This window comes from Oxyura jamaicensis, chromosome 21 (genome assembly GCF_011077185.1).
Source record: "Oxyura jamaicensis isolate SHBP4307 breed ruddy duck chromosome 21, BPBGC_Ojam_1.0, whole genome shotgun sequence".
Classification (NCBI taxonomy): Eukaryota; Metazoa; Chordata; class Aves; order Anseriformes; family Anatidae; genus Oxyura; species Oxyura jamaicensis.
In genome coordinates, this window is record NC_048913.1 from 3390331 (window position 1) to 3409076 (window position 18746).

Here is an 18746-nt window from a genome sequence, read left to right on the forward strand (position 1 = left end):
TCAGTTCTGGTGGAGGTAAAATCCCTGAGCTGAAACAATGATCTGCTTTGGGTGCTAATTTTGCTCCCTTCATTCTGTGCTTGAAAAGAAAACAGAAGTGACCTTCACAGTCATTACAAAAGCTCAAAGATGTTTATTTTGGCACCATTTAAAAAAAAATACACAAATACATTAAATATCAGGGTTCATTAAAGCCAATTTTATATATGTTATTTTGGAGGGAGGTGGAAACCAAAACACATCATATATTTAAATTGACAGTGCAAATGAGTAAAAAAAACTGTTTAGATCACAAGTCCACTGTGTCAGACAGCAAAAACAAAAGCTGAAAAGTTCCTGAAACAAACAAAAAACAGTAAAGTGTATCTGCTGCACTTAAGGAGTTTGCTGGAGGAAGGAATACAAAAAGGGGAAGAGATGCTATCATTAAGACTTGACCACACAGAAGTTAGAGCATTAGACACTTGACATTGAACTAAGTTACAATACGCACTTGATGATAAGATAGAGCTCAGACAGTACAGTGACATGAATGATCCTTCAATAATTTATGTGGAGAAAGAATACATTAGCAACTAAGCAATACAAGGATGCACGATCATTGACAGATTTGCAAGCAGAACCTCCCTGCTTTCAAAGGTGCAGTTTCTTGGCATTGTGTTGTTTGCATAGTTACTCCTTTTCCTTAAAGGTTAAGAAAATATTCAGCAACTAAGTTCAAGAAAAAACCCATGATCTCCAAACAATTTCTACCTGTGGAAAAATCTCAGCAGCACAAAGATAAAAAGACATCAAAATTACAGAGACAAAACTGTCACTTCCTGAACTGGGAACATAGGAACTCTAAGCACATTTCGTATTGAAAGCCAAGTGTCTCAAATGGCACTGTCTGCTGTCTTTAGTTTTGCCCAGTAGAACAAATAAGCTTGATAACATCATTGTGATAGAAATATGATCTTCGGTTTCTCCATGCAACAATTCAGGGTTGGTTGGTATTTTGTTTGTTCACCCCTTGCTTCCTTGGGGGTGGGGTGCCTCTTCTTTATCCCCAGTCTTTGCCCTAACTTGTTTGATGCTACAAGAGCTCTCGTTACCTTGTACAGGCAGAGATGCAAGTACATACAACAGCACAGAAATTTGTACAAAAACGGGTCTATCTAGTACGAAACATATCCCTGCCCATCCCAGTTCTGTTCCTATGTCTTTGAATAAGCTTTCAACCTCAGATAGAAGGAACTGGATCACAAGGTTTGCACTCTCCATATGGGTATCACATCAGCTTAAGACAGTTCTGTTCGCATTTTCTGAAGAGAACTGACTGTTCCAGTTTCTGACCATTATGTTCATGCCAGTGGCTGATGATGAAAAGCTTCAAAATCATTTATTTTAGGACTACAGACCCATAACAGAGCTCCTGCTACACCAAGACAGGCAACAGCAACACAGGTAGGTGGGAATGCACAAGCTGCTTAGAAATCATTCCCCATATGGTAACAGCGATGCTTCAACCAATTTAGCAACCTCAGGTTTTTCAGTCATTCCCCAGTCACCCACTCTCATGCCCATACTACTGTGCCCATTGTGCTGATATAAGCGTTCACATGGCAACAGATTCAACCATGCCAGGAGCCAATTTGGTGAGAGAACCTAGCCAAGAAAGTTATTTTATAGCTACTTCAGTTTCCTGATCAAATGACTACTCTGCTGGCATAAGATGGGCAAGAACAAGCACCTGAGACTGGGAACTGAGGCTGGCACTTCCCACAAGGACTCTGCCATAAGGTGCTGGCCTGCAGATGTCAGGCATGTTAATGTAGGGCTTGACAAAAGAAACCCCTTATTGCATCGGGAGAAATCCACCTGACTTCTCCAGTTCATCCTGATACTCAGCGACGTGTCTAATAGCTACACAGATACCCTGCAGGAATTTTGGTTTCCCTTTGACTGCTGTGTTGAAGGAAGTAAATTAGCAGAGGTTGTCTTTGCAGGACAGGCATAGCAGCCTATCGCTTACAAAGCCGTAGCAAATGATTCTTTATCCTATTAGTCTTTATTTTAGCTGAAGTCATCTGAAAAGCCTCCAAAGTGTGAGAATTTGTTGGGACAGGCCCACATCAACCACAGCTTTCAGAAGTACCAAGGACAACAGGATCTGGATAGCAGGTCTATAGTCACAGTTAAAAACCAGGGTCAGCTACGTCATAGGCTGAAGAAAATGCTTCAGAAGGCTTTTTTTTTTTTTTTTTGCTTCAAAAGGATACTGCATGTTAAGTATTGTTATATTGTCCTAAAACATCAAAGCAGTGGCACTTAGTGTTAACTGTTATGAGTAGGTCCTTCAAACAACTCCATATCCTTGAGTACTCCCAGTATTTTGTGTTGGCCTGCAGCACCGAGACATTCAGCTCTGGGGACACAGAACACATCACAACACAGGAAGAACTCGCCAAAACTGAAAGCGTACCAAAGACAGACAGATTCTTTAAAGATTATACATAGCATCTGTGGGAGACAAATGAAACCACAGAGCTGGAATAGTGCATTTCAAGATCACCAAAGCAGTTCACAGAACTGGATGTATCCTGCCTTCGGTATCTTTGCATTAGTTCATTTCTCTGTTAACATTTGGCACAAACCCTTCAACACGGTATTTTGGCTTCCATTTAGGTCAGCTGCTTGCGATATTTTCCTGGCACTTCAGTAGATGCAGTGGAGTTTCTTCTCGACACCGTGTGCAGTTATAAAGTCCTCAGTCAAGAATGAAGGCTACACATTGCTGACCCTGGTTTCAGAAGAAGAGATCATAGCAGCAGATGCAGACGTCACTAGCGACCGCTCTCGTCTGACATATCGTGGCTTCCGAACTGAAACAATGGGCACAGAAACATCATTAGCACCTGCTGCAAAAGCATGCCTTTAGCATACCGTCACATGCCATCCAACAATTCCTGAGTGGCTAAAGTTGGCTAAAGTCATTCTGCACCTTAAAGAGAAAAACAAAAGACAACCTAAAAGTAACATAAACAGAAGCCCACCAGAAAGCAAGTTTTTTTTGCTTTTCGATTACAAAGATCTGGTCTAAAACAGTACATTAGAGGATGAACTTCCCAGTAATATTCATTGGTTGAAATTATGAAGACTTCTAAAGAGAATTTAGACAAGCTGCTGATTAAGTTTTCAGGCAGAAATATATTTCTTACAGAGTTCCATGCTTATTAGAAACTTACCTTCTCAAAGAGAGCAACCTACAAACAACCCACATGCCACAAACACAAAAAACGGTATATTCCAAACAGTCTGTGGCACTTGTTTCAAGGAATTGATGTGCTTCAAATCAGTGAGCCTGAAAATGTACCAGCCTGGCATTGTGAAGAAGATTCCAATCCTGAAAATAAATCCCAGACTGCAATACTTTTCGAAAAGTATTTTTTCATCTACTTGTAAGACTTCTTTTATTAGAATAGAGAAGTTGAAGTTCTATTTTAAAGTAAAGTACTCCATCAGTACGGCGTGCCTACATTAATTAAAGCAATAAATCCCAGCAAAAAGACCTACTGGACATACTTCATTTGGTTTCTGTGCTCCCAGCAGAGTCCACAGTTCTATACCAGGCCTTACAAGTAATCGCTTTCACTTGCTGTAGAAAGCATATCATTCTTAGCATATTATTTTGACACAGTTTGCCTGCTTTTCAGTAATGAAACGCACAAAAGGGAAGCTAAAAGGTAAAATATTTATAGCAGCATGCCCCAGAGAACAATTCCTCACCTGAAGAAGCAGGGGGAGGTATCATGGATGCCTGCGTAACAGAAGAATGATCATGTCAAAGAAAGCACCTTATTATTCAGTCTTTTATTCAAAAAAATATACAGGAACGTTTTAGGGTTCCAATGATATTTACTGTCTTTCTTGGAGAAAGTAACTCAATAGCATCCATATGGTGAGTATTCATCTTTCACACTTTTTCCCAGTTAACCCCAAACATCTCATTTTCACTTGTTTCTCATACATCAGATTACATAGCTCCTTAATGAATTGTTAAAACTTCACGTTAACGTTTACTTGATGTTTTACGCTTGCTTGTTCTTACTGGAAGGAGAGATTTTACTTACTGTTTCACTAGGCTGGAGAACAGATGCTGAAAGAGAAAGAGAGAGACTAACCATCATTAATCTAGCAGGCTAGACTTGCTAGTTTTTAAAAATACATGTGTGCAACAGAATAGTTCTATTGTGACAACACTTTTTTTTTTTTTTTAAATCAAAGACCACCAAAACAGATCAGAACATTCAGAAATCCCATTAGTATGATACATTGTCTGTAGGACTCTTTTCAAGATTAGAAATAAAGGGCTGCGAAGGTCTCCAGGAATGATTTATTTTGCTTTTTAAGGAAGTAACCACAGCAGTATCTCTTCAATATGAAGAAGCTTCAGTAGGAATAAAAGCACCTTGAGACAGCTACCAGAAAAAGAATTTTAAAAGTGATTGAGCAGTGAAAGATGCAGCCCTTTTCTACAAGAGGTTGCTGCCTTTATGGGGCACAGGGTAATAATCACCTAGACAGAATGAAAGCCAATGTATTAACAAGACAGAAATATTTCTAATGCTTCTCCTTCAAAGAAGGATGTGAATGATTTAGCTTGCTGGCTCAAAGTGAACTATCAATACAAAACGAGGAAGTCAGATTAGTGTCACTGAAGCCTCAGAGCTCTGGTGTCACACTTAAGAACTGATGAAGAATCGTGTCCCAGCTAAGTTTATTTAAAGACACATGCAAAAGCTACCTAGTGGCTTCAGTTTGGCAGTCAGTAGGATACTGGCAGCTCCTGTAGCACCGATCAATTTAGACGTTAGGTATCTACTGTTGCATACTTCTACATGAAGCGATACCACAGTGGCATGCCACTAGGTTGCTAGGGCTAGATGTCTTAGCCAAAGAACAGAATTGATTGCTCCACCCAACTTTTTAAAAAGATTTCTGTTGAATAGCCAAGCTTGGACTTGTTGTGCAAGGCATCAATGAAAATAACAGGAGGTCTGTGTCTAGTACACCTAACCAGTAAACAGCTTTCTGTTCAACAGAAGGAGCTCTAACACAGCAAATGCGGTGCTGGAGGTTGTCGTAGGAATGATTCAAAGAAATTGAGTAGAAGGGGTGAGATAGACAGTCAGATGAGCCTCAGTTTCATTCAAAAGACCAGACAAAACGCAGACATCACCTTCTGCATGATTTGCTCACCAACTACCAGGAACTGAAGACCAAACGAGTGTGGACAGACAGAACCACTTCACTAAAACTGAAGCATCTAAAAAAGCCAATTGTCTGCATAAAAACCTTACTGCCCTATGGCTAAGAACACCCCAGGTGCTCTTTCCCTATCTATTCTGAAATCACTTTGGCAGGAAGAAGTCAGCTCTCTGCATTTTAGTTACATGGCTTCATTTCTCAGTTAAAGGAACAAACAAAATGAAGAATCAATTCCATTAAAAAGAGAAAAGCTCTGGGTGTCTACTTTAAAAAAAAAAAACAAAAAGACAAAAAACACCACGTCAAGCAGTTGCCTCTTCCAAGTCCCAGAAGATCCTGCATTGAGAGGGCAAACACAGACGACTGAGTAGTGCAATAATAAGGAACATCGAACTCCATTCCCTTTCTCCTGCTGCTGACACATCTCTAGTAAATATGATACCCTTCAGTGCTACAGTTTCCTTTGCTCTAGATCAAGAAGAAACAGCTTTTTGTGAGGCTTTATACGTGTCTGACATTTTGTGTCTTGAAATGCACAAGTTGTCTGAAAATGCCCCGTAAGCAAGAAGTCTAGGTATCTTTTTTTAAAAATCAGATACCTAGCATTCAGTGACAACTAACGTCAAGTACAGTACTCCAGCAAATTTTGAAAGCTACAAAAAGACAGCTAGGTTAGTGAGAGAAACTGTCTGATTTGCACCTAAGCATGCATAGACTGAGAACAGACATCCTCTGCACTGCAACAAAAACATAGCATTACTGTAAGCACGTAGCAAGGAAAGCGTTTCATTAGTTAACATTGTCTTAGATGAAGAAGAGATGATAGTAGCTACATACATTAAAAAGCCCTTAAACTTTGTGTCAGTGCTTTAACTTTAAGAAACTAAGTAAAGGTCAGAACTGTTGAGATGAAATACACAGTTGCTTTGAGGTATTTTACCTTTGTTTCTTCTGTAGAAAACATTAGGAAGTTTATTGGCACGTTTGAGGTAGAAGAAAGAAGCAACAGACAGGATCAGGAATAAACTGATGAAAAATGTCCCTAAGATGAGAGAGGCTGCCACTTCTGGGCCCCCTGAAAAAAAGTTAGAGGAAAAACTGTTACTCACTAGAAATCTGTTCTAACAGTAGCGTTAAGCAGAATATAGAGATCAACTTCTTCACGTTTACAGAAGAGGTGGTATGTTTTTTTCTTTAAATAAAGACAGATCTCACCAAAACATCCAATGCTAATTATATGAATAATTTCCCCAACCTCATTCCAACCCCACAAGTGTCTTCGTCTTCACTTTCCTTAAGATAGCCACATATTTTTAATCCATTATTCCCTTTCTTTTATGTGACTTCCACAAGTACTGCTGGCAGGCACTCAACATTACTATTGTTATTTTTGGGGACTGCACTTAAGGAATAAAGACAGAACTTGTCAATAGACATTACACAACCAGTCCAGTACACACAGCATTGTGTGTTCCACAAATGACTGATATAGAAACCACCCCAAGGAGGCAGACAGCAGCAAGAGGGGAGCATAGAGCTCCCCTCTATCTCTATTCCCCCTTCCCTTCCTCAAAAAATGCCCGTGTATTTTACTACTGGTTTATTTAAGGTTATGATATAAAAGAGCAGGTATTTTAAGAAAAAAATGCTAATGATCTTGTTGCAGACAAACTGGAAAAACAGATCTCTGACAAGCCCTGCTTGAGAAGTCCAGTCTGAACAGCAACAGATGTTTCAGGTCAAGTATATGCACATGACAAGACAAACTTTTGAAAGGGATCAGCAGCACTGGAGTTTGACATGGCTGTTTAGCTTTCCTTTTTAAGAGTGCTGGTTGTAAGCACCCACCATGTAATAGCAAATCATCTGGCATCACACAGCAGCATTGCACACTTCAGTAGGATATCTGAAATATTCCTAACTTGCATTATTCTTACCAGTGTTGAAGTATTTTAGGAGATTAAATAGAAGTGACTGGTCAGCAATGATTTAAAAACATAAAAATCAGTCTAGGGAAAGGCTAATCTTTTTTTTTTAGCCACTTAGAAGGTGTTACATTTTGCCTAATCCCTAAAAGAAACAAAACTCTTGCTGCATAAGCTTCAAAATTCAAGTCACGGGGTTTCATAAATAACCATCTCAATCTGTACCAGAAAACCTCTTGAAAAATCACTAGGACAGGATGAAAGAAACATTCAGTAGAATACAGTTACTTCAAAATTGAGCTTTAAAACTTAATAAAAGATTCTTGTTGAAAGCAAGGCAGAACAAGCAAGAATGGCTGCCACCTTTGGAATAAAACATGTCCTGCAGAAATAAATATTTTACAACTTGTTCCAAAAGCCATGTCATGAAAGTGCTGGTAGGCAGTGAATAATTATGAAGCCTGCATCTGATCATTATTTCTAGCCACTCACCTATGTTCTGTATGAAAGGAGTTACGGTGCTTATATTCATTTGGAAATTCATCCCTCTGATACCAGCTGTAATAAAAAATTCTTAAAGTAAAATCTGATAAAAGCTATATATTTGTTGAAAAACTTAGTGAAAGGCTATTATATTAGCAATTATTTGAAATTGTACAAGAATTGATTTCTCCCATTAAAAAAACAAACATTCTTAATATCACCTTTAAGAATTCCAAGAAAGTAAATGGGCATCATCATATTCATCATTTGTCCTAAGAGAATAATTCACTGGTGCATTTCTCAGAGGCTTAGATCAAGTTTCTTATCTCTTTCACTAAAAAAAAAAAGTTTAGAAGGAATTGAACGGATCTCACCTCTCAAAAACCACACGTACAAAACGAATCTGGCCTTCTCAATATAGATTTTTCAAGGAGCTCAAGTACTGCCTGAGCTATTTTGTTCTCTGGAAAAGTCCCTAGCAAACGCCTACAGCAAATGCCTTTTTCTGACAGCAGAGATTAAAGCACGCACAGAATTCAGTGTTCACTGTATTTATTTGATACAGGTCCTAGCTTGTAACTTTAATCATTTTGATGTTCTGGACTTTATTTTAAGAACTTACATTGGGCCTAATTATCTTTTTCTTAAAATGTTGCATTCAATTTCACAGATGAGGTAGCCTAATAGACAACAAGATTTTTGAATTCTTTTCCTTTCTAGATTCTGGAATAGTTCCACCAGACTGAATGGTTTGTGACAGTTAAATTCCAAAGCTTCTGTAAGGTTTTATTGCATGTTCAAAGCCTCCCATGTACATTAGGACTTGGTGAAAATTCATCCTTTTCCAAAGGAGGAGGTGTGTGCGTGGGGGAGACTTTGCAACACTTGATGTCTTCTTTAACAGTCTTTGCTGGACCACACATGCAAGAAGAGACCTCAGTACCAAAAGACGCCCATCAAAATAACGGGATAAGTGACTCACCGTTTCTGCAATCAGTCAGATTGTGAGCAGATGCAACAGGAAGAGTTTCATTTTTGCACTTAATGCAGCTGCTACTCCCATCCTCGTTCCACCGTCTGTAACAACCTGCATACGAATAAAACATACAGATGCTTGAAAACAAAAACAGCAGAGATATTTCCTGATCTTTAGAGAGGTGGAAGTAAGAGAAATTCCATCAGTTTGGTCTACCAGTTACAAACATCTCCAGCTACACAAGTTCAGAGGTTTCATTATGAAGTATTTATTCCAGAAAATATATAACCACTTAAGGGACAAAATGGAGGAAAGTTACAAGCAAAAAAAATTCCCAGCAGGCAGTTTTAACATAGCTCCATTCACTACTTCATGCATGTTAGTTTTGAGAAGGATGCAATGGGTCTAACAACCTGTAACTACCCTCAACAACACTAAAAAAAGCATAATTTTTATGTTTATTTTCAGAGGACGTATACTGTTGAAACTGAACTTAATGCCATTGTCATATACAGGAGTGAAAACTGAAGTAGGCAGGGACAAAGATGCTAAGGAACGTATGCCTGGATGAAAGAAGCTGCCGTCCCCATAGCCAATCAACTGAAAAGTGGCAAACTAAAGAGATGATGCAAACTCTTCCACGCCTCAGTGATCTCTAGTATTGTATTAGTTGTTTCACTTTAAGAAGAACCCAAGCCTGTTTAAACTATTCTGTGACAGATGGCGAGTGTTTTATATCAGTCACCCTACCACATAGGCTGGAAACTGATTAAAGTTTCATCTTCAGTGTCTTCCATGTTCCAGTCTCTCAATTTCTATTTAAATGCACATATTGCTACCTCTTTGATACAAAAGAAGTTAGGGCACATCTTCAATAACAACTTCATTTAATAAAATAAAGCTGTGGTGGTTTCACTTGAGGCTTAAACTCAAGACATGAAGATTAGAAAGATATTCCAACTAGGTCATATTACAGTCTATATTTTAAAGCAAAAAACTTACTGTGCTGGCTAAAATCCAGTTCTCTAGAGCCTTGAGCCAAACTGGTATCAATTATCCCATAAAGCAAACCATTAGTAAGGTGCTGATTTGAAAACAGCTCTGCTACTACATTTTCCTTAGAGGGAAGCAGCACATTTGATGCCCACAGTAATAAATTACATCTGACATTTAATCTAAACACCAACAGACCCGATATAAGGGCAAAGACTTTCTACAGTAATAGGAAGGAAGCACCAAGGCCCTTATCTGACACCAAAGATTTTGGTAGGTTATCAGTTTACAGTAAGACTTCAGAGAATGCATTCCTGTAACTTGGAGGCAATTGTTTATGCCATGTCTAAAACCATTTAGGAACAGAAATGAATGCAGTAATGAAGCAACGGTTAAAGCTAACAAGGCAGCAAAATTAGACAGGCTTAAAATGCTTTAACAACCTTCACAAGAAAACGACTGAACCCAGAAACGTGTCCCAGTTTTTAAATCACTAACTCTTGTTACTGTGGGCTCTGAAGCCATTTTCCTGCTTTTACACTCCAATTTTAAACAAAGTAGTATTAAAAAAAGATCATCCTTCTGCTATTGCTGAAGAATGACAAAAAGTTTTAAATTCCATTTAGGAAAAAAAAAGCCTCTGCTTCAATTACACAAGGAAGAATGAGGCATTCTGTGCTAACAGGACAACATTGAAACTATTCTTACTGCTCCCTTACATACATTACAGCATTTTTACTCTTTATGCCCATTTTATGGGCTTTTAAGTACTTACAATAGCTCTTATATAATCCAACTGCATGCTAAATAAAAAGAGATGAAGCATATAACTTTATTAATAGCCACCTATTCTCCTTACCATAGGAGAACAACGTCTGAGGGTCATAAGCAGCATTACCTTGTACATATAGTGGAACAGAAACTTCAACTAGTTATTGTCTTTCTTCTCCCAATGAAGTCAGGTGCTGTATTTTGGTCTTAACTGTCAAGAACAACCTGGAATTTAATTAAGCAATGACACACTATACCTGGACTGCACTGGTTGGTTACTGGGCAGGAACTGTTTGAATCCAACGTATCCACACAACATTCCGCTTCTGGAACCTAAGGAAAAAAGATCACAATGCATTTCCCACAGTTCTCAACTTTTCAAAAATTATTCAATGAACATCTACAGAGAACATAGGGAACTAAGCATTTTTTTTCCTTTTGCATTAAGCAGCATTATGAGAGAACAAGCTAGATGCACCTTTAAGCTGATTTTGACACAGCAGCTGCTGCCCGAACTAACGCTTCAAAAACAAACGTATGGACTACTGTTGTCCTTGGACAAAGCCTCAAAAAACTGCTTTAGAAATATATTTGCTAAATTCTTCAGCAAAGCACAGTTCAGACATGTAGTTATCCTTCCCACAGCACCAGATGCCCTACCAGATGTGCTCAGAAATCATTTCTCTGCAGACACAGTGGTTGCTACACTGATGAAACAAGCCCTGAAACAGGCACTAGGACACAGGGCTGGTAGCAGTACAAGAGAAATACTAATAGGGAAGTACTTCCATCGGAGCTAATCACATGAGACCATTGTACCTTCTGGTAACATGTAAGAGTTGAAGATACTTTTAGCTATTTCCCAGGTCACAATAACCCAGTAAGTTGCCCTTGTGCTGAAGACAAAGGGGACGATGATGCTAAAAACTGAGATGGCAGGTATTATTTCGATTGACAGTTTTCAAGCCCTCCCATTCCCCTTTGTTGACCAGAGATTTGCACAAAGTCTCTGAGCAACTGCACTGTGTCTCCTCTCACTTAATCTTGAAGAGTTTTGTGAAAGGAGGCTTCAGTATAAAAGTTCTTTAGAGCATTACAAAGATTTTAAACTACAGTAGATTCACATAGAGCAATACACTGTATTAATGTTAGGATGCCAATACTATTAGGAAAGCAGTAGCTGAAATTTCACGTGTGAAGTACTTAGAAGTGAACACAAAACAGGGACATACTGTTAGCAAAACGACTTGCAAAATGCTCTTTATTGAAACTGATGATAACATCTACATAAGGCAAAGCAATCCAGCAGAGATGCAAAAGCTTCTTCCTTCAACATTTAACATAAAAGAGTAACTTCACATAACCTGAAGGCATGTAAAGCTTACTTCTGTTTCTTTATATAAAAGCCAATTTCAAAATGATTTACAAATTACAACAAGCTGTGACATAAGCTTAGAGATAAATGGTTGTTACAAACAGAGTGGTTCTTTTGATAGTACTACCATCCTGTATAGACTTGGGTATATCCTCCCTCTGAATTTGTACAAATAAACCACAAGACTCCTATGCCTTTAAGTTTTGTAGGTACATTCCACTACAGAATATAGTAAGTCAAATTAGTCTTAAAAAGGATGAAGTATTCTCAGCCAGAAGTAGCAAGAACTGATCTATATTCAGCCATATAAATAGCCTAGATGTACCCAACATGTAACAGTCAGAATTACTCTGCTAATCAGCAAAATCCATCAAATCCAGCAGTGACAAAGACCAAAGCTACCAGGAGAAACAGTTGGGACAGTCAAGACTGCAATTAGAAGGCTGATTTCACACTTTTAGCACATCATGGGGAGGTAGACTAGTGCAAAGAACTGGATGACCTATAGATAACAGTCTTAAGACCTTAAGAATTTGCTCGTCAGATTCTCCTGAAAGCAGAATTTTTATATTTGACCTTTTTCTATGACTTGAAGCAAAATCGGCTTCAGAGCTCCTCAGCCAATTGAAAAGTTAACTTTTTTGGTATCCATGTTTTTAAGTGTTTGTAGTAAAACTACCAAGCATCTTGACAAGTGTTTTCTCGATCATGAGGCTGTTTTTTCTTCAGGGTGTGAAGCGGTGCCAGTTGCATCCCCGTTAGCCTACAAGCATATGACTAGGATGAATTCAGTGCTTTAGCAGGCAATCAGCCCTCATAGCAAATTCACCCAGTATAAACGCCTCGGTTAATGACTGCTAGTATAGTTCATTTCTGCTTAATCAGAAAGCCTCCATAAACTGCAATGTGAGGAGAAAGCAATCTGATCCTTCTGTTCATATAGCTCCCAGCACGACAAAAACATCAAGTACCTACCGAACTTTCAGTAGATTTGCTGGCAACTTCTGCTACAAGTCTAGTTAAGAGAAGGACATATGGCACCTCCATGCCCAGGAAAGACAGAGGTCTGCACCAGAACAAGGAAAGAAATTGGAATGAATTATTAATGACAGAAGTTAAGCTTTCCCTTTGCGAAGGAACTTTTGCCAACACATTCTTTTTTATTTGATTGCAAAGGCCTTTAAATTAAATATGCTGGGGGGATGACTTACCTTGGTTCAAGACACAGATTTGAGACATTCAGAGTTTTCCCTCCAGCTGCAGAAGGGCAGATTTCTGGCTACGGCAGACTGCGGTTGCTAAGGAACAAGGAGCCTTATCAGTCTGCTCCAAACTGGGCCACGCAGAGACTGTTCCACACCCAGGATCTGAAAATCAATGTGATTGCAATAGAACAGTTACTGCCTGGCACTACCACTGATAAGCCTCCCCGCAGATACAGGCTCCTTTGGCTGCAGCATTGAACTGTGATGGATTTGTATCAGGACAGAGAGCACATGCCACTTTGAAAAGGCAATACCGCAATTAATTTTTCCCATGACAGCACAGCCATGAAGCATTAATGAAGTCTGTCTGCTAATAAGCAGTATTTCTCAACTGCCTGAATGCAGACCTCCTTCATGTGTAAGAGAACAAGCCTTGCTCCCCACCTCCACTTTCCACATATAACTCCACACAACCTGGAGAAGATCCACACTTGTTAAATTGTTCTCCTAAGCTAAGAAGTGCTATGTCATGTATGGTCTGCATGGTTCAGACACTTCCTTGAGTACTGCAGTACCTGCCCAGCCTCTGGTCAATGCACTGCTGGATGCCACACCCAGTGCTCGCAGGTAGCTCACCTGGCAGCTTCAGGAAAAGTCTTTCCTGACATAAATAAAACAACTTCCTCTAACTGGAACCTAATAAGAGGAAAGCCAGCCTTCAGCTGTGGGGAAAAGCTCTTTCGTGAGTCATTTCACTACCTGACATTTGTCATTATTTTTGTCAAATAAAAATCCAGTGGATGAATTTCAAATTACTCTAAAATATGCATCGTAACCCTTGGCAAGCTGTTTCGCTGAAGAAGTCATTGAACAGTTTTTATGATTAATTTCCATTCAGCCTTTTAAAAATCACTTAAAGTATAACACACATTGCCTAAACTTCAAAATAAGATTAGCCCAGCTCAGTGGGAAAACTTCTTATTATCCTCTGCAATCAGCTAAAAGCTTCACGATCAAGGACTGAAAATCCCCAAAGCCACACTCCAGTTTTACTGCTACAAGTAACTTCTACAGCTAATGACGATTTGAAGACAGCAGGGAAAGCTTGCACTGACACGATACCTTTCGATTTAAACATCGCAAGGATGGAGATACACATATCTATTCTACAGTTAGGTTCACAAAACGCTGCCTGAAAATATATATTTTTAAAAGCAATACCCGAGGTGACAAGATACCTCAAATGCAAACACCTGTTTTAACAAAAAGGTGAACTCATCTCAGCAGATGAAAGGAGACAACCTCTCTGGAGTGCAGCGCACACCTCCAGAAGCCGACAACACCTAGCTGAGAGCTTTGAAGGCAACACTTTCTTCTTGAGCACATCTCAGCAGAACAGAAGCTACTTATGACTCAGTAAATGACTGCTGATGCCGGCGCTGCACTCATCGAGTTTGACAGAGAGCTTTCCTTGTGCACGGCAGTATAAGAGTACTGATATAAATGCTCTGAATAAATCTGTTTTAGATTACATGGGTGCAACCTTAACGTGTGCATTTAACCTTTTAAAAAAAAAAAATGTGGTGATTTTTTTTTAAATGCCCTTCTACTGCAGTAAAAGTTAAGTAACACAACTCCAGGGTTTTTCCAAGGCATTCCAGCAGACTAACGTTAAAACAATCTTGAGGATTTGCATACGGATGGATGGATTTAAAAGCTTGCCTGATTACCTATCAGTTCACTACAACCCACCTTCAAAGTGAGATACCGCTTCTTGGTTGAGAAAGACTTCCTCTGGGGTAAATAGTTACAGCTGGTAAAGACATTTGCTGATAAATTGCTGTTTTGGAAGCTACGCAGAGATTTTTGTCAGTACCCAGTTACTATTAGAATATCTGTAAATACTAGAGAAACGAAGGTGAAAAAGACATTTGTTTAAACAAGCATATTCTTGTCACCTAGAAAAACCACTTATTTTCAGGAGCAAGTCATGCTAAACAGGAAAACATTTGCCATTGCTAAGCGCCCGATCCTCCTGTTTGTAAATTAAAATAGCTGCACAGCACGAGTTCAATATTGGTTACATTTCCATTCCAAAAATAAATTAGGATACTAATCAACAATACTGCTACATTTATGGGCAGATATTTGTTCACAGCCACTACTGATTGTAACAAACTAGAACACATGTCCTGCAGCTGTTCCAGTAGAAATAGGACGAGATCTATTTGCTCTCAAATCAAATTTTTTTTTCCCCCTGTGAGAGACAGAATATTTAAGCTTTATATATACATTGTTTGTTGAACCAGCTTTGAATGCAGGAAAAGGAAGACAGGCGTGAACAAAGTGCTTTAGAACTCCCAAACATATTAGACTTATGTTGGGTTTACTCAATTTACATTTTACTCCAGGTCCCAGAACCACTTCTTCACATCCTGCTGGATTCACTTTCTGCCAGGAAAAATTACAAGCCCTTAAGATAATATATAAATAACATCTGTCTGAATGAGGGAGAATTCAGGCCGTGGAGGTAACACCAGACAGCTACTTTTTCATTTAGGGTAATGCCCATGAAAGGTGTCAGACAGCACTAAGCATCCATATTCTTTCTTTGCAATAACATGAAACACATATAGTGTTCCTAAAGCGTGGCTGTGCTGCACCTTGGCAAGGCTGCAAAGTGCTTCTGACTTCCACAAAGAATAAATCAAGCACAGAACTTTGAAACAAGACAGCAACTTCAGGTAGGGATTTGTACTGTTAATTGGTCTCCCCTTGCAAAACCACAGAACTAACAACCCATTTTACTGCTTTCCAGCCACAAGTCAATCAGAACCACTCCATTGCCAACCTGAACGATGTTTTACCTTTACTTTTAACTTCAGCAAGTGAAAAACCCTAGAGCCTCTAAGATGTTCAGTACACGCTGAAGACTAACCATGCCTCAAATGAGATAGATGAGGTTTGAGTATTTAAATTAAGCACAAGAGTTTGATCAGGATCTGACACTCGCAGCAAAACAATTTGCAAGCTCTAAGAATGTTTTATGTTTGGTAGTGTTTTCTCTTTGGAGTAAGGAAAAAAAAAAAAGATAATGTCATGCACAAACTGGAGCCCAAATTAGAACGTATTTATGCTTGAGATGCCAACAGTTATGAGAACACAGACTTTTTAATTAAAACTAGTATTTCACACCAGAGTTCCACATTAGAAAGAAATCTCAAATCACTGTCAACTCACATCTCAAGTGCCACAACACACACATAAGCTAAGCACGTCAAGATTCCCTAAGTAAGCTCTTCCTCTTGTTGCCTTTTAGAAAAATGGAAGCAGTTCATGATGAATACTAAGCACTCAAAGACTTTTTCCTCCCACTCCTGAAATCAAATGTCCTTTAATTAAGCTTTAAGTCTATACCTTGTATACATACAGCTGTGCATCTATTATCTCTGTTGTACCGTCAGTATCTCTCTTGCTTCCAGTGCTGCAGGAGCTTTGTATGAGCAAGGTAATTTCTTCAAGTACAGAGAAAAAAATGGCAGTAAAAAAAAGCCACTGCCTAAATTTCAGGTGGCTTTACAATTCATTTAGCAAATCAGAGTTTAAACCAGTATCACCCTCATTGCACTGCCAGGACGCTTCTTAATTCTGATGTGACTTTGAATTAGCTGTGATAAAACAGTAGGGTATTAAAAAAAAGTCAGAATGCAGACTCGTAAACTAGCCTAAACTCTCACTTACCAGCTCCTTCAGAGGCGTGCTCTAGAGCACTGCATCTTCCTCAGGTAACGCTGAAGGCTGATAATATGTGGCTGACTGCTAATTTCTCATTGACACTGCAAGTGTTTCACAATAAACCTGCACAGTAGAAGAACAGATGTGGGCTGTGCTTACAACAATCTTTCCTAAATTAAAGCTGAAGCAGGACTTGTTTTTCCAGCTTCCTTACCATGCACCTGTGAAAAGACCTACTATCCCTGCCCTTACATCCAAATGTTTGTATAATGCGCCAGCAACCAGCAATTAAGACGACACACCTGCACAAGACAATGAAGTTATCTGCTCTGAGCTAGGCTTTGCTTCAAAAGCAGTTACATACCTGGAACGCGCCTAGAGGAGACGGGAGTTAATACCAACATGTGCTGCTGTGTCAACACACAGTAACACCTCCTGCTGTTACACGTCTTTAGAACTGTGAGCAGAGGTGAACACCGGTGTAATTTGGTTGCCCATGGTGTAGCCACACACTGCAGGGGATGATCTTTCAGAAACGTGAATCATAGAATCATTAAGGGTGGAAAAAACCTTCAAGATCATCTGATCCAACCATCATCCTACTAACCAATGTCACACACTAACCCACGTCCCCAAGCACCACGTCCAACCTTCCCTTGAACACCCCCAGGGATGGTGACGCCACCACCTCCCTGGACAACCCATCCCAATGCCTGACTGCTCTTTCTGAGAGGAAACGTCACCTAATTTCTAACCTGAACCTCCCCTGGCACAACTTGAGGCCATTCCCTCTGGTCCTATCACCAGTTACCTGTGAGAAGAGGCCGACCCCCAGCTCCCCACACCTTCCTTTCAGGTAGTTGCAGAGAGCAATGAGGTCTGCCCTGTGCCTCCTCTTCCAGACCAAACACCCCCAGCTCCCTCAGCCGCTCCACACAGGACTCGTGTCCCAGGCCCTCCACCAGCTCCGCAGCCCTTCTCTGGGCACGCTCCAGGGCCTCGATATCAAAGCGAGGGCCCCAAAGCTGAACCCAGCACTGAGGTGCGGCCGCAGCAGAGCGGGGTACAGGGGGACAATCACCTCCCTGCTCCTGCTGGCTGCATTACTCCTGACACAACCAGGATACCTCTGGCCTCCTCGGCCACACCACCAGCTCAAGGCGTGCACAGCCCAAATTGCTGTCTCCCCTCTCCAAACCAGCCCAATTAATGTATACTTTAGAGATGTCCAGGCGTGCTCAAGCTCGAAAACACCGAAAAGCCACTCATAGCCCCAGATAGCCTCAGACGGCCAGCAGCGCGGCCAGCAGCGCGACCCGCCGCGTTAGTTAATTAAAACACACCCCAATTAACTTCCCCGGCACGGCGGGAAGGAGGCGACGCCGAGGGCAGGAGGCTCACAGCGGCCCTGAGGGGGGCGCCCGGTACCGGCAGCGGGCCTGCGGCCTCCCCCCGCCTCCTCGCCCCCCACCTGCCCGCCCCCAGCCCCCAACAGCTTGGGCAGAGCCCCGGGTCTCCCCCCGGTACCCCCCGTCCCCTCGCCCGCCGCTGTCCCCTCACCTGAGGGAGCGACCCCCAGGAGCACCAGCAGCAGGTTCCCTTTCGTACCCCCCGCCCTCAGGCGGCGCCCAGCCCGCTCCTTCTCGCGGCGCGCTGGGAGTTGTAGTTCCTCCGCCGGCCCGCTGCGCTGTTGTCCAGCGAGCGGCTCGCCGCGCCGAACTACAAATCCCAGCAGGCCCCGCGCCGCGCCCTACCTGTGTCCGCCTCCCCGCAGGTAACTCTTCAGTCCCCTCCCGCAGCGCCTCCGCCGGCGCCGCTCCCCTTGCGCGCGATGCCTCATGGGAAAGCGAGTCCCATGCGTGTGGACGGGCAAAGGAGCGGGAGGGTTCTGGCACTACAACTCCCGGCGTGCACCGCGAGGCCGCGGCCATTTTGAGGGTTGCTGGGCGACGCAGACGCCCCAGAGGGATGGGGTGGGGGGGGCTGCAGGTAGCTCAGGAGCTGAGCATAGGCGAAAAACGTCAATTTGGGGG

At 41.1% G+C, this 18746-nt stretch overlaps 1 protein-coding gene across 6 annotated transcripts; it reads right to left on the bottom strand.

Moving 5' to 3' along the window:
• Positions 1 to 113: 113 nt before the first annotated feature.
• C21H1orf159 (chromosome 21 C1orf159 homolog) lies at positions 114 to 18500 on the bottom strand. Of its 6 annotated transcripts, XM_035344770.1 has the most exons (12): positions 18274 to 18416; positions 16720 to 16836; positions 13615 to 13700; positions 12985 to 13140; positions 12749 to 12839; positions 10656 to 10731; positions 8641 to 8745; positions 7668 to 7733; positions 6191 to 6325; positions 4113 to 4138; positions 3769 to 3799; positions 114 to 2864 (listed from the first exon to the last, which is right to left on the bottom strand). In XM_035344770.1, exons 5-12 carry the CDS (start codon positions 12818 to 12820, stop codon positions 2767 to 2769), a joined length of 609 nt encoding a protein of 202 aa, XP_035200661.1. In that variant the 5' UTR covers positions 12821 to 12839; positions 12985 to 13140; positions 13615 to 13700; positions 16720 to 16836; positions 18274 to 18416; the 3' UTR covers positions 114 to 2766. The 6 variants fall into 6 exon arrangements, with proteins under 6 accessions (XP_035200661.1, XP_035200660.1, XP_035200662.1 ...); XM_035344769.1 differs by lacking the exons at positions 13615 to 13700; positions 18274 to 18416 and adding an exon at positions 18468 to 18500; XM_035344771.1 differs by lacking the exon at positions 13615 to 13700 and having other exon boundaries at positions 114 to 2869; positions 3774 to 3799.
• Positions 18501 to 18746: the final 246 nt, after the last annotated feature.

Coding starts and splice junctions, on each gene's coding strand:
- C21H1orf159 (XM_035344769.1), bottom strand. CDS start 12,820: ATGGAGGTGCCATATGTCCTTCTCTTAACTAGACTTGTAGCAGAAGTT. Junction 7,734..8,640: donor TCTGACTGATTGCAGAAACG/GTGAGTCACTTA, acceptor TTTTTATTACAG/CTGGTATCAGAGGGATGAAT. Junction 6,326..7,667: donor TCCTTTCATACAGAACATAG/GTGAGTGGCTAG, acceptor ACTTTTTTTCAG/GGGGCCCAGAAGTGGCAGCC.